Genomic DNA, 15953 nt, shown 5'->3' on the forward strand with positions numbered 1-15953 from the left:
CCCGCTGTTATCCACTGTCATTGTTACTTTCAGAGCAGCAACTTCCATGGTAACGGAAAGCTGTTCTGGGTTGAAATAATCCTCTCTAGATCCCAGCTGCACACTCAAGGAATTTTAAGAACAGAGGACTTTAAGAGCACAAAATATTCCAAGATTTAAAAGGCTGCTGAAGAGCTTGAGATAAAATCACTTTATCTTTCCTAAGGTAAGCACTGAATTTAGAAATGTTTGGATAGTCCCCTCTCTTTTTTAAAGGCTAAAGTAAGAATCTTCAACTCTTTTCATTTCAAAACCACAACAGTAATCTTAGGATCTTTGTTACTACCTAAGGTCGTTACTAGCTCATCTCAGGGAATCTGACCGGAGAGGCTGTTAACATTTTGCATTTCTTAAACATTCTCAATGGAAGGGTTTTTTTCCCCCCTCGGTCAATGTGGCTTGATTAAAATCATACCCTATCTTTGCAATAACTGATAAGTGAGTGTATTTCTCATAGCCCCTCTTGTTTTTCTAAGATTCTTCTCTCCAGAATCTCAGTTCTTGCTGAACAAAAATGTGATCAGTCTTTTCTTGACCTTAGTAATTTTTCCAATCCCTTTTGCTATTGTCCCTGTACTCTGCCCTGTTTTAAACTGCCTTTCAACATTATATTGGTAAAGTGTGAGAACTGATTTCCTCCTTACTTTAATCCTCTAATTGGTGATGAAGGGCAGACATGTCATGACGTCTTCCCAATGGGATAAGAGGAAAGTGTTCCGAATTCTGACTTCCATAGTGTTTTCCACCTACAAAGGCACTTAATTATTCCCATGTTGGACTAATTTATTTAGTCCAGGTCCTAGAGACAAGATAATCTAATAAACTGGCAAGTCCACAGGCACGATCATTTCCAGCCTGTACTTGATAAATCCCATACAGCTTTTCAAAATGTCTTGTCCAGAGGAAATAAGCTTAGCCACCCAATTTGTGAATCCTTTCCAACATGTTGTAGGTTCCATCTTTGAAGCATTTTTTCTGTCATTTACCTCAGAAATTCCTCTGGTTCCAAGAATATCCCCTGAACAGCCACCTGCACATTCCCATCTAAGGCTGCCTCAAGATAAAGGAAGAGTGGTCATGTGCTTCTGGAAGAGGCTTTCACTGTTTGGGACGCCATTGCTCCTTCTGCTCAGCTTCCTTCCCTCTACTGAGATGGACCAGCCCTCCACCCAGAGGAGTCAAGGCAGATTGGTGGACGTCCTACGAGGTTTCTCTGCGGGTGACCAGCCGCCCCTCAACCACTCACAAGGCCTCCTCAAAACGTTACTGGAGAGAACTGGGTGCCCACGGAAACTAAGTGGAATGCAAAGAAATTGTCACCTGGTTAGTGAAAGACCGTGGGTTCAGGTAGCAGGGGTGGAGGGGTGGGGGCCGGGTGGGGAGGCTCAAAAGAGAGCAATGATTCTGCAATCATTTTACTTCTGCACAGCAAAATGAAGTGCAAATCTTCCAAAACCCAAGTAGGCAATACATGGTGATAAAATAACTTCCATATTTGGGATACTATTAACTATGTAGCATTCTGCAGAAAATGAGTAATGACAGATATATATATATATATATTCATTGGAATATATATTCATTTGAATATATGTATATATTAATTAAAAGAGTCATGTTTAAACTTTTAGAACCTTTCTACCTATTTAGAGTTATTTGTGAGTTTGAATTTTTAGTCCTTTCTCCTTTCTGATTTTCTAATCCTTTAATTTTTTTTGAGCCTGCAGCAAATTTGCATGTAACTAGTTAAATACTCTGTTCTGGAGAACAGATTCTTTTGATATTCAATTCTTGTGGTATCCTGTATATCTATTCGTCTTTTCTGATGATTTTCCTAGTAGGTAGTAGATGATTGAGTAATCAACTTTGCAGCAGTGTCTATTTGGGAGAGACAAGGTGATGGTAGAATTGCAATCAGAGCCACAGCTCCGGAGGGAGGCTCTGTGTCACAGCCTGGAAGTACATATGGTGGACTTCCAGCTAATTGCACACCTTCATGAGCTGGGTGGGTTTCACCAAATATCCATGTTGGGCTACGTCCACCCCAGATCAGGACTTGCCTAGGATGGAATTTTCAACAACCTTTCTGAGTCACTTTAACATATATATTAAAATATATAGTAAATATATTAGTAATATATTGTATAATTTTTCATTATATATCACAATCTCATATATAATATAGATAATAATAATATAATACAATTACATATAATATAATACATATATACATATAATTACATATAATATAATTACATCTATTTCCATTAGATAGTATAATTATATATTACATAATTATGTTATATATTATTAAAATATGTAATATATTGGGGCTGAGAACCTTCCCATTAGGGCAACATGAAAAGAATGAATAGAGTGGCAGAGGAGAGAGTGCTCATGTCTTAAAATGACCGCACAGAAAATCGCTCCTCACCATTAATCATCCCATTCTAGACCAAAGAGATTTTTGTTTTTTCAGGAAAAAGCCCTTCAAATACATAAATAAACAAAAGCACAGATACTTACAACAGAAGTAAATCATGGCTTCCTAAATAAATTTTGCTAAACTTTTTCAATCATGCCATAGAATGCCCAGAGATTCTCAGAGAAAATGTGTTTTAATGGTCAGCCCTTTTGTGATGACATTAATGTCGATGGCAAATGAAACAGAAGATACACACTAGAAATAACCAGGACTCATATGTTGGGAATGGCCTCTGAGAATTTGCTTCAGGGGCTTGCTCTCCTTCAGTGACTGGAAGGGTCTTATTCAGGCTAACTGAAAATTAGTTTTGTAAACAGGCAGAATTGTTCTTCACTGGAGGGGGGTATGATGAGGAGGAGGAGGAGGAAGAAGAGGAGGAGAAGAAAAAGGAGGAAAAGGATTGTTTTGTATTTGTTTTCTGTGACATTATCAAGAGCAGAGCCAATTTGGCTCCCATTGGAATTATTGAGATTTCGGCACTGTGAAGCACTTGGTATAATAACCCCATGAATGAAATAGAGGGGGACAAGGGTAGGTTTCAGCTTCAGCTGTTGAGAGGTCACCCACTCACGTGAGGGCTCCATCAGTGAGCATGTCTCTCTGTGAACAGGGCGATCCTGCTTTCATGAACAACGAGTTCCATCTTAGTGCAGATTTGCTGCTGTCGACTCTCCTCACTTTATGGACTTGTTGACAGGTGGTGATGCTGGTGGAAATTCTGTGGTCAAAAGACACAGCAGGGGAGGGAGTAAATTCACATCTCGAAAGATCTGGCAAATAAGACTGGTGAGGAAAGAAAGTTATATGCTTGTTTAAAAGTAGAATAAAAAGGTCACTCTGAGGTAGCTGAGAACCTACATTGGAATTTAAAAAATAAACCCATTCATACTGTAACCATGCTAGATGATGGCTCCCCCCCACCCCCCTCCCCCGCTCCTCCCATGCTTTTTAATTTAAGGCCTCAGCTGTCTTCCTGAGTTTCTTTGCTCAAAGCTAGTGATTTACCACTTGAGTCAAAGCCACACTATCAGCACCCTGCCCCCGCCACCCCCCTCCCCCCAAGAATTGGAGATAAGAGTCTCACAGACTTTCCTTCCTGGACTGTCTTGAAACTGAGAGCCTCAGATCTCAGCCTCCTGAGTAGCTAGGATTACAGGTGTGAACCACCAGCACCTTCCTGTTTTTTTCTCTCTCCCTCCCCCCGCCCTCCAGGTCCATCTTACTGCCTGCCTTCTTTTCCCTTCCTTCCTTCCTTCCTTCCTTCCTTCCTTCCTTCCTTCCTTCCTTCCTTCCTTCCTTCCTTCCTTCCTTCCTTCCTTCCTTCCTTCCTTCCTTCCTCCCTCCCTCCCTTCCTCCCTCCCTCCCTCCCTCCCTCCCTCCCTTCCTTCCTTCCTTCCTTTTCTTTCTCTGAGAATGATTAGAATGGAGTTTCAGTGGACTTAGTGAGAGATAAAGTAACTGCCAAAGAAGAAGCTTCTCCTTAGCACCAATGAAAACCATGACCCGGCACAGGGGCACAGGTTCCTGACGTGGGAAGGCCCCTGTTCTGGCATCTTCCAGCTGTGGGGATGCACTGGACCTTGGCTTCCACAGCCACATGACAGCCTTGACTGTCTCCTTGGAGGATCTTGGAAGGGGAGGGGCGTCCTGTGTACATTTCTGCCTGAGCCTAACCATGAGTGCTTGCAGGGCTATCGCTTCGCTCTTCCCAAGGGACACTGCAAGGGTGGCATTCCCCACGAATCCCCTGCAGCCAATGCCCAGGTCCTGGGAGCTGTCTCAGATGTGCATGATTTTGAGCGAGCTCTGCGGGCACCTCTCAGACACATTGGAGATGCCCCATTCATTCCTGCCTGGCCTCAACCCCACCTCCTTTGTCATAACTTGTGTGTGGTAAAATGCAGCAAGCAACAAGCTTTGTCTTACCTACCCAACAGACTTATTCTAACTCTTCTCCGTTCAGACAGTTTTTTGGTCAGTCAGGAAGGACACTCAATCTAGTACAGACCTATTAAGAACCACTACCTGCTGTTCATCAACACCATTACAGCTCATTATTTGGCAGAAAAGGAACAAAACAGATTTTTTTTCTTTTTGTATTTTACAGTCCAGTATTATGCAGGATAAAAAATACACTTCTCCAAAAAAACCAAAAAGGAAACTTATAAAAATCTAGGGATTTAAAAAAGGACACTGGATCTACCCTTTGAGTCAAAAATCAAACTTGAGATAACTTGGGTATCAAAACTTCTAGAATCAGTTGTTGTCATTGATTGCTTACCATGGTATAACAAAAATATAATGAAAGCTGGGTTATGTATCTGGAGGAGGCAGTTACATAGGAAAGATGGGCCATACTACCAAGAAATACAAATCAAAATAACATTGAGATTCCAACTCACCCAGTTAGAATGGCCTTTATCAAGAAAACTAACAACAAATGCTGGCAGCATTGTGGCCAAAAATGAACTACATTACTCTGTTGGTGGGAGTATAAACTTGTTCAACTACTTTGGAAAGCAGTCTGGAGGTTCCTCAAAAGACTAAACATAGAGTTCCTCTATGACCCAGAAACTGCACTCCTTGGCATTTATCCCATAGAACACAAACAAGGCCACACTAAAGCTGCTACCAGCACAACTATGTTCATAGCGGCATTGTTGATCATAGCCAAGAAATGGAATCAACCTCAATGCCTCTCAGTGAACAAATAGATCAAGAAAATTATACATCACATATATACACAATAGAAGTCTACTCATCCATTAGGCTTAAAGTTTAATTAATCTTCTCCCAAGAGCTATTTCCTTATGAAAAGCTAATGCACTGAGTCTGTGTTTGGTATCTTTTTCCTTCAAAACTTATTCCTTCACCTGACCTGATTTAAAGGAAAATCCATGGATTATTGCTGAATGAATCCATTCTTTAACAAAGAGGCATTTCAGAAGAGTCAGCAGCCTTGGGCAGACCCAAGTGCCAATGGTATGGCAGTCTTGATGCAAACTATGAGTGTCCTCTCTCTCTCTGTGGAGCCCTCCAGCCCCAGCATGGAGCTGGGGGAGGTCTGGAGTCTGTGTGGCCATGGAAAGGATGTCAACCTACATTGCTGTGCAGGTGGATGACATTTGTTTCTTCCTGATATCAGTGTCACGTGCCAGCTGTGACCAGTAGGTTGCATGTGGACTTTAAATCTCCATCTCCAAGAAGAACCAATGAAAAAGATATTATAATAAATTGACCTACATGGGAAAAAAAATCCCATCAAAACTCAGGATAGGATCTTTGATGTCCCACTCTAAGGTTATTACTCAGTATTGAAGTTGCTTCTTAGATACTTTGAGAATCCCAGCTTCACAGCTGTCTCTAAAGGAAAGTAGCTTCAGGTTGACAATTTGGAGCTCATCTTTTCCTTATTCTCCCATGATATTAACTCAAACTTCCTGCCATGTGAACTTCTCAGTGTAGGGAGGGCACATCTCTCTGTGTTGTGTTTTGTTGTTGTTGGTGGTGTGGTTTTTTTGTTGTTGTTTTGTTTTTTTGTTTTTGTTAGTCCTGGGCTTGAACTCAGGACATGGACACTATCCCTGAGCTATTTTGCTTAAGGCTAGGGCTCTACTGTTTTAGCCACAGAGCCACTTCTGGCCGTTGCTGAGTAGTTTATTGGAGGTAAGAGTCTCATGGACTTTCCTGCCCAGACTGGCTTTGAAGTGTCCTTCTCAGATCTCAGCCCTCTGAATAGGATTTTAGGCATGAGCAACCAGCACCCAGCACAATCTGGTTTTTTAAACAAGGTGCCTTAGTATAGGTGAGAAAAAGACTTTCTTCTACCCTTTTAGGTTTTGTGACTGGAACCTATGAAAACAAAGACAGATTACAGGAGGAAAGTCTGTGCACTTTATTTGATGTTAATATTTTTGTGTGGCATGGGGCATCTCATAGACTTACATACCATTTTAACAAAGAGCAATAAATTGTGACAAGAGTAAGGAAAAAGGAGGTTGAGATTAGGGATGGTAAAATATAGGAAAAATGATCAGGAAATACATGAAGGGTACTAATGGTTAAAGACTGTGTGAGAAACATTTGTATTGATGAATCTCTGCCTTAATTCCCTCTGAGAAGATGTCATTTTAGTGTACTGGGTATTGATGCTCTGATTTTAGGTAGGAAGACAGCTGAGTCCTTCATCTACTTACTGTATGTCAGTTTCCTCTAGCATAACATTTTCAGTGTGCCAAAGTGATATGTTTTGGTAACATGCTCTGATTTCCTTCAGTGGAAGCATTTTTTTTTAATCAACTCTCTTAGGTAACACAGAAGAGAATCAGAAGCACTTGCTCATTGAATTTTTCTGCCTCTTAAGTATGAGATACTGTTCTATAGGCCTGGAGTGCAATCGTACAAAGTTGATGGAACCTGGCTTTAATAGACCCCTTGTTCCCTCAGGGAAGACAGAAAAGAAACACATAAAGTGAGTTTATGCTAATGCCGTGCAGAAAATACAATTATATTCTAGAGCCATGGTGTCTGACACAGCATGTGTGGCTAATTGAATCCTTGGTTTTTATGCCTCATCAGAACGGAGGTATGCTGGGAGGTGTAAAATATATACCAGATTTCAGAGAAATAACCTGAAAAAAGAATATGAAATAGCTCATTAATGATTTAGAAATGTTCCAAATTGTATTTTGGTTTTGTTGCTTTCTGAAATGATCATATTTTGGTTATATTAACTTCTTGAATATTAATTATTATATGCCAGTACTAGGGCTTGAACTCAGAGCCTCTGAGCTGTTCCTTACCATTTTCACTCAAGGCTGGCACTCTACCACTTGAGCCATAGCTCTATTCCCAGCTTTTTGGTGGCTGTTTAGAAATAAGAATCTCCAAGATGTTTCTGACCAGGTTGGCTTCAAATAGTGGTTCTCATATCACCACCTCCTGAGTTGCTAGGATTACAGGTGTGTGCCACGAATGCCTGTTGGCAAAATATTATTAGAATTAATTTCACCTATTACTTGTCACTTTAAAAAATATGACTTCCAGAAGATTTTGTCAGGTGTGGCAGATGCGAGTTTCCGTGGAACAACATCATGCTGGAGAACATAGGTCGGAGGTACTTGGAGAGTTTCTCTAGGGGTTGGCAATTTGAGTTCAGAACTAAGAAATGAGATGAGCAAAAAGACCTGAAAGCCAGTGGCAAAGAGCTGAGTGAAACTGGGGAGAACAAAAAAAAAAAATTCCAGAGCTAGAAGTTAAGCGATATGGTAGAGAAAAGCTAAAATGAGGATAAGGGAGATGGAAGAAGTACCATTTTTCCAAAGGATTGGTTCATTTCTGTAGAATGGCAAATTAAGAAGTAATGGGAGCCATTGTTGGGGACAGAAGGATAGCTCTTAGAAAGAGGCCTCCCTTGCAGACAGTATAGTTGAGATATAAAGGCACCATCATGTCTCACTGTCTTATCTGAAAGTAGCTGTGGGCCTTGTCCACTTTTCTACTTCCAAAATAAAAGGAGTGGATGTTAGTGTTCTGGGGTTTTTGTTAAACTTCTTTCTTTCTCCTTCTCTTCTCTCTCCTGGCAGTGTTTTGAGCCCAATGCACTATTACTAATCGCCGGGGGAGACCTCAAAGATCAGTTCAGGGAGGAGGTGGTTCAAAAAGTTTCGCTTCTCCTCCTCTATTACATTATTCATTGGGAAGAGATCTGTTCTTCAAAGCTCAACATGAGTAATAAGGACTACAAGTTTTACCTGCACAGCCTACTGAGCCTCAGAGAGAATGAAGACTCCTATTTCCTGTCATTGAATGAGATAGAAGACATCTTAGCTTTCACCAGGAGGTATTTTGACATCCCCAGCACCCGGGTAAGAAGAGCTAAAATATTCCAAGATACAGTAACAGAGCTTTATTTCTTTTATTTGTTTACTCTCAGACATTAAAAAAAACAACAGTTGTTAACTGTGGGGTGGTAGGTGACATAATTCTGAGTCCCAAAGTAGAAATGGAATGATTAATTAGAAGATAGACTTTAGCCAGAAGCTGTGTGGGCCGGTAAGGCAGGCAGCGCTGGTGACAAGGCAGGTTTGCTTTGCTAAGTCTCTATAAGTATGGGTGACCCAAGAGTTTATGGTGGTGAAGGGAAAGGTGTTGATTTAACCCTGCCCTTTGGGAAGAAAGCAGAGAGTTTCATGGGTGAATTTATTCTTATTCATTTCACTGAAGAAACAGCCTGCAAAAGGCATTATTCTTGAGAGTCTGCACAAAACAAGGCCCTTTGGTACCTTTTTGTATTATGTGTGCATGGTCTTTCAGGTGTGTAGGAGTGTGTGTGTGTGTGTGTGTGTGTGTGTGTCTTCTCTCCTGGCCCCTACTGTAGGAAATGGACACCTGTCCTTGCATTGCCTTTATTGCTCTTCTAGAAAGACTGTACTGTCAATCATGCTTTTCTCTCTTCTGGTTTGTGGTGGGAAGTTGCATGAGATAAAGATCTTTGGAAGTAAAGTTTATTATTATTATTACTATTATTATTATTATTTATAATGCTAAAGATCAAACCCTAGGCATTGCACTTGCTAAACAAGCAGTCTATCACGGAGGTTTAACCCCAGCATGATAGAATTAATTTTCTAGAAGAAATTTTAAGTGCTATCTCTCATAACTCTATCTATCTATCTATCTATCTATCTATCTATCTATCTATCTATCTATCTATCTATCTTATTGTTGTTGTTGGTTGTTTGTTTTGGTGTTGGGTTTTCTTGTGCCCATCTTGGGGATTCAACTCAGGCCCTGGGTGCTGTCCCTGACCTTCTTTGCTGAAGACTACTGTTCTATCACTTGAGCCATAGCTTCAATTCCAACTTTTGGGGGGGGAGGTGTTATTAGGAGATATGAGTCTCACAGACTCTCCTGCCTGGGCTCTCTTGAACCTCAATCCTCCATTCTCAGCCTCCTGAGTAGCTAGGGTTATAGGCGTGAGCCCTGGCACCCAGCTTAAGCTGGTTTTTGAGCTGTGTTTTCCAAAAAGAATGGAGGAGCCATACCATATGTTGAAGAGGTCTGGAATTTGTAAAACAATAGTGAAATTGTTTTCTTTGTTTGAAATAATGCATTGATATGCTCAGACAAATTTGGTCATTGGTCTTAACTTTGGTTCTTAGACGCTAAAATTAATCTGTGCCACAGGCCGTGGCTCACACAGCTACGGGGTTCATGCTCTTATTTTAATTTGTTATTTTCACTCATGAAACGTCTTGCTACTTCTCCGAATGTATCCCCATTTTCATAACTGGCTTAGGGGTTTGGCTTGATAGTAGATAACTTTGTCTGCAAAGCATGAGGCCCTGGATTTCAGTGAAAGACAATAATAACAATAATAACCACAATAATAACTCTCAAGCATCTTCTCTGTTTCCTAATATGTCTGTGAATGGTTTCTCCCAAGATTGCCCACTAGATTTTAAATAAGGTACATCAACTGGGCATTTAAAATTTTTTCTCCTGTGTTACAATAATCAACTATTGATATAGTCACCTTCCTTTGATTCCTTTGAAAGCAGATGAATCCTCTCTTTCTCTCTCTCTCTCTGTCTCTCTTTCTCCCTTCCCACTCCTAGTGAGTTTATCATAGTGTGTGCATCCCAAAAGGTGTTCAGTACAATTAACAAATGAGGATGCTAGTAGATATTAGGCAAAATTCCAGTCTCTCCGATGCCGATAATTTAATCAGAGAAAAATGATACACCACTGAAAAAAATCCCATGTCACAGGACACAGATATTTTATGACTTGTGACTTGTAGTGGGTACTCATTGGACTTGATATTAGGAAAGAGAAGGCTTCCTACAATGACAAAGGCAGGAAAGCCAGTGTGAAGGCAAGACAGGGGATGTAGCTACCAAAATCATGAACTTGCTGCTGTCTTGGAAGGTGAGAGAGAATTCACGAACTGAACAGATGGAAACAGTAAGAGCAAGAGATGGCACTGTGCAAGACCATCTGTAAGAGGGGAAAGAAAAGATGGGGTTACAGGATGGGAGGATTTAGGGTGTCAGAACGTTTTGGGCCATGGCAGATAAAAGAAGCATTTCTCAAATCTTGCTCCTGAGACGGGAGAACGTTGACAATTATTCTCACAGACAATTCAATGTGATGTTAAGAGAAACTATTTGCTGTAATTTAGGAGAAATCCTAGAAATGTCTTCTTCAAAATCACCTTTCCCTTCCCTTTGTATCTGATTTCAGTGTATGGAAGTTACGAGGTTGCAGAGAATGTCTGGGATCCTGAGTAGTGCTGGGGCTGATGCAAACACCCTCCCTCAGCTGGCGGAGACCATCATCGCCCTGTCTCTCCAAGGGGTTTGTCTGGGACGAAGTGCCTTGCCTTCCCCAGACTATTTCACAGAATATATTTTCCATTTCTTGAGTAGTAGAGACATCCTCCGTCTATCAGGTAAGGGTGTTTTTCATAAAGATCCCTTCCAAGTCACATTGACCCATTACACTGTGCCAAGACACAATGGCAGAAGCATTTTGATCATGGGATTTCTGGAAGTGTAGTGTTGTATGTGTGTTTGTTCATTTGTTGGATCTTACTATGTAGCCCTGGATGGTCTTATTATTATTATTTTTTTATGTAGTCCAGGAGGAACTCAAACTTGAGATCCTCCTGCCTCCACGTCCTGAGCATAAGTGAATGCACCCAGGCCTTGCTTATCTCGGCATGTAGCAAAAGATTGCACTTCTGTAATGATGAGGCATAAACATGGCCACTTCTGTAGTGATAGGGATGATGGATAGAAAGAAAGGTGGAGATGTAACTGTATGCCATGAAGACAAAGTAGTCATTTTCCCATTCAATTCATAATGCTGGAACAGAGGTGGTAGAGTGTCATGTAGAACGATGTGATCATATTCAAAGTGATTTAAGAGGGTTGATACCAGCTTGCCTATAATCATCAATGTAGGACATTTAATTTTAAATAGAGTGACATGGGTTGTTCATTGTTTCACCCTTCCTGATGACCAGCTTTTGTGGGAGGTAGGACAGAATGAGATGTCAGGGAGGGAACTGAATATTTGCTTTGCACTTGATAAAACAAAATGACTTGGAAGTTAAATGATTTATTTTTCTGGTCTGGATTCAAGTGGGCAGACAGAGTCTTTTCTAAAGCATCTTATTGCCAATATCACAACTAGTGTGTTAATGATTTCTTAGTATTATACATATGTTGGATGTTCACATTTTCCTGATTTTTAAAGTGTTTTCATTATATTTTTAAATTGAATCATGATCCACATAAAAGTCCAGGAAATGAGAATTGTTGGTAGATTTCTTGGGCGTCTTTTATGAATGGTCTACTTCTCCATCCCTTAGTCTTGTCTAGTTTGTTGCAATTTATATTTTATAGAAGATAAAGGGTCATTTTTTTAGCATTTGGGCTTTGCCAGTTGCACTCACAGTTATTTAATCTACATGTCTTAGGCCATGCATTTCATGAATGTTGGTTGTTGTATGAAGGCCTTATTAGTTTTAAACTATTAATTTGGAAGCATCATTTTTTATAGCTGGTGACATCCATCAGGAAGTATGATTTCCCTCATGAGAAATAATTGTCTTTTAATGAACATTGTCTGAATTTCTTATTTGGAACTTACAAAATGATGATTTTCCAGTTCTCTCAATTCTTGTTTTATTCATTTTTTGGTATTAAAATTCTATGTGGAAAAACTTGTCACTATTATTTTATTGAGGTTCATAAAGGAAATAATTGATACGTAGTTGGTACTTTGCCAGTTTCCAAAATACTATACAATTCCCAAGCATTATTCACAGGGGAACAGTAAAAATTTAAATGTTATTATAATTTCATACCTCTCAGCTTTTATTATTCTAAGTAGTGCTTCTATTATTCCTCCTTTGACCAGTAGAATCTTACTCAAGTTGGTTTTAAGTTGCTGTGACAAAAACCACTAAAATATTTTATATTCCCCTTGCTTTCCAATATTCCTGCCTAGATGGAAAAACTTTTTTTCTACAATTAAATTAACCAAAGTTTATTTGATTGCTTTTGGATTTTCAGTTACGATTAAGAAAGCCTCTTAGAATGTTTTTTTTTTCTCATACTTATGTTTCTCATTTCCAATCTACTTAAAGTTGGTTCTGATGTATGCTGTAAGGAACAGATCCTGTTTTCTTTCTGTATAAATATCCAGGTTTCCTATATCTCTTATTTAAAGTGTACTATTTCCTTCACTGATTTGAGATACTGCTTCCATATAATACAATATTTTTTAAGTGAAGTTGAATGTATTTCTGGGTTTTCTTTTGTTTTGTTTACCATGCTCTCTATTCATAAACCATGTTAATACTGTTACTTATAACTACTTTGTAGTCCAGTAGAGTTAGTCTTTCTTATCATTCTTCCTTTCATTTTTTACTGCTTGTTTATTCTAAATTGTGCAATCAAAATTTCAAGCATCATGAAAGATCTTATGGTAATATTGTAATTGCAGTATACATATAATTATAATGCATATTACCACAAATACGCATGTGTGTATGTGTGTGTGTGTGTGTATCTACCTGGAGATAAATGGCATTTGTAAGGTGTCAAACCAAGAAGATATCAAAACATAATGTATAGTTCTATCAGATCATATTTCACATGTGGTTTTGTGGATTGTTTTATTACTTTCCATATAGAGGTTTTAGGCTTTCCTTTACACAATCATATTGAATTTTCTTTTTGGCTTTCATAAATGAGATTTTCTTCCACTGTATCATCCAATTGCTATTTGTATATGTGTAGACTAATTATTTTTGCTGAATAACTTTGTAACCCACTCTGTAATTATTTTAATTTTAATCTTTGCATTGGTTTTATTATATAGATATGCATTTGTATCTATATGCAAGTTATACATAGTGCATATATAATATACATTATATAATGTAAATTGCACATATGCATATTAATATGTATATATAAATATATATTTTCCAAATAGTATAGCTTTGTTTATTGATTTTCTCATTTTTTGCATTGGTTTTTTAATGATTTGTTTTATATATTCCTATTCTCTCCAAATAGTATAGCTTTGCTTCCCTTTCCAATCTTGTTTTTTCTTAATCTTTTATATTGGTTAGTTATCTCCCTATTATGTTAAGGAAAGAGGTAATCAGCATTGTTGTGTTTCTGAATTTGAAGGTGCAGATAAAGCCTGTACTATTTCTTAAGTGTAGACATCAAATGAGCAAGACATGTTTATAAAGTTATTTGCATTGACCTACATTCTTATATATTACCCATGCTATTGATTCCCTATTTCCAAATATTAAACTGAACCCAAAGGGTAAATTTGGGTCTTATTTTGAGCCTAAAGAACTTCATTTGGATTATTTTGAAACACAGGTCTGGTAACAATCTCATTCATTATTTACCAGGATTTTTTTCCCCAGTTGATTTGGAGGGATTATTTTTCAGATATAAATTAACTAAATGATGACTTCTTTCTCTTCTTTGACTATAACATTCCCCTACATCCTTGTCTTCATCTGAGTCAACCATTAACAATGGTGGTATTTCACCTATTTTCATTTGCTGCTTTTAGAATTTTATTTTGGTCAGAAATTTACCATTTTGACTGTAACGTGTCAGGGTAGAGGTCTTTTTATTTTTGTATTTATCCTACTTGGTGTTTGATGAACTTATTGAACATATTGATTAAAACTTTCTGTCACATTCAGAATATTCTTAGCTGTTATTTACTGAAATGCATTTTTTCTTATTCCTTCTCTTATCTGTTAGTGACTGCTGATACATACATGCTGCTAGGCTTGTTGTTATTCCACAGGTTTTTGAGAATTATTCAGGTTCTTTTCTTTCTTTCTTTCCATTTTTCAGGATGAATTATTCTTGTTCATATCTCTTTGTGTTCTTGATTTTCTTCTTCTGTTTTTGTCCTGGTAGGTTGGTAGGTCTTGCCTCCACAGCTGGGATAATATCCCAGTTGTCATTTTTGCTCATTGCTTGGATAAGGCATCTCGATTGATTTGATATGACATTGGAGGGCCATGACTGACAGTTTAGATGAAAGTTTGAACCAATATGATCCTTTTATTCCCCAATTTAAACAATAAAGAGATAATTAGAAACAGTTCCCAGGCCAGTTTTACTTGGAACTTATTAGGAATAAAAGTGAAACTTGATCAATAAGTAAGTAAGTATAAGAGCTATTTATCCCCCTTTGGGTCTGACTGTAATCTGTTGCAGAGGATTAAATCTATAATGACAAAAACTTAAGAGTAAGTTGTGGTGAAAGTTTGAAGTAGTAATTGATTAAACAATTTAATTTTATTGTAGACAGCACTTTACAGTATTAAGATCAACAACACTGCAGATGTCACTAAGCCTTCTTTATTACAATGCAAAACATATGGACAAACTTGCTAGGTGTGGTATTATTAATTTAAAGCTACCTGATGGTTGTAATTTCCTCCTTAGCTTTGCATCTGGTGGTTTACATACTTAGTTAAAAAGTAACCGAAAAGTGACCATTTGAGGAACCCTGACATAAACAAACACTTAAATGTAAGTGGACATAGTTACTATTTTACATCAGTGTAATTAATCTTGACCTTAGGCAAATCCTTTTTGTAAATGTATACATAAGAACTCTTTGACACATTTGTTAGAACCCATATTTTAACACTTCCTTTGCAGTTTGAGTTTAAAGCTATTCAGGCTCTCTGTGTCTCTGTCTCTGTCTCTGTCTCTGTCTCTGTCTCTCCCTCTCTTTCTCTGTCTCTCTCTCTCTCTCTGCCTGTAGAGTCAGGAAACTCTTGGTTACAGTGATAACAGTTTTTATCTGGAATTCCAGTGGCAAATAGCATAAATTTCCCAATGCTTCATAGATGAATGGAGGGTCAGGGTGGCTAAATGACATGGAGTATCTTTTTTTTTTTTTTTTTTTTTTTTTTTTGGCCAGTCCTGGGCTTGGACTCAGGGCCTGAGCACTGTCCCTGGCTTCTTTTTGCTCAAGGCTAGCACTCTGCCACTTGAGCCACAGCGCCACTTCTGGCCATTTTCTGTATATGTGGTGCTGGGGAATTGAACCCAGGGCCTCATGTATACGAGGCAAGCACTCTTGCCACTAGGCCATATCCCCAGCCCTGACACGGAGTATCTTAAAATTGAAGATGAATGAACCATTTGGCCAGTGATATTCTTTTTTTTGTTTATTGTCAAAGTGAAGTACAGAGAAGTTACAGTTTCATATGTATGCAGTGAGTACATTTTTTATCCAACTGTTACCTCCTTCCTCATTTTTTTCCCTGCCTCCCTCATCCCCATTTCCCTCCCCCACCATGAGTTGTATAGTTTGGTTTACACCATATAGTTTTGTAAGTATTGCTGTTGTATTC

At 38.6% G+C, this 15953-nt stretch overlaps 1 protein-coding gene across 3 annotated transcripts in view; it reads left to right on the plus strand.

Annotated features, from left to right (window-relative positions):
- The first annotated feature begins 1116 nt into the window (after positions 1 to 1116).
- Slc39a12 (solute carrier family 39 member 12) overlaps positions 1117 to 15953 on the plus strand; it is a 56379-nt gene continuing 41542 nt past the window's right edge. For all 3 annotated transcript variants that reach the window (XM_048367794.1, XM_048367795.1, XM_048367796.1), the window contains exons 1-3: positions 1117 to 1362; positions 8110 to 8391; positions 10772 to 10979. In XM_048367794.1, the coding sequence (XP_048223751.1) occupies positions 1117 to 1362; positions 8110 to 8391; positions 10772 to 10979 (736 nt within the window). The remainder of the gene's footprint in view (positions 1363 to 8109; positions 8392 to 10771; positions 10980 to 15953) is intronic.

This window comes from Perognathus longimembris, chromosome 18 (genome assembly GCF_023159225.1).
Source record: "Perognathus longimembris pacificus isolate PPM17 chromosome 18, ASM2315922v1, whole genome shotgun sequence".
NCBI lineage: Eukaryota > Metazoa > Chordata > Mammalia > Rodentia > Heteromyidae > Perognathus > Perognathus longimembris.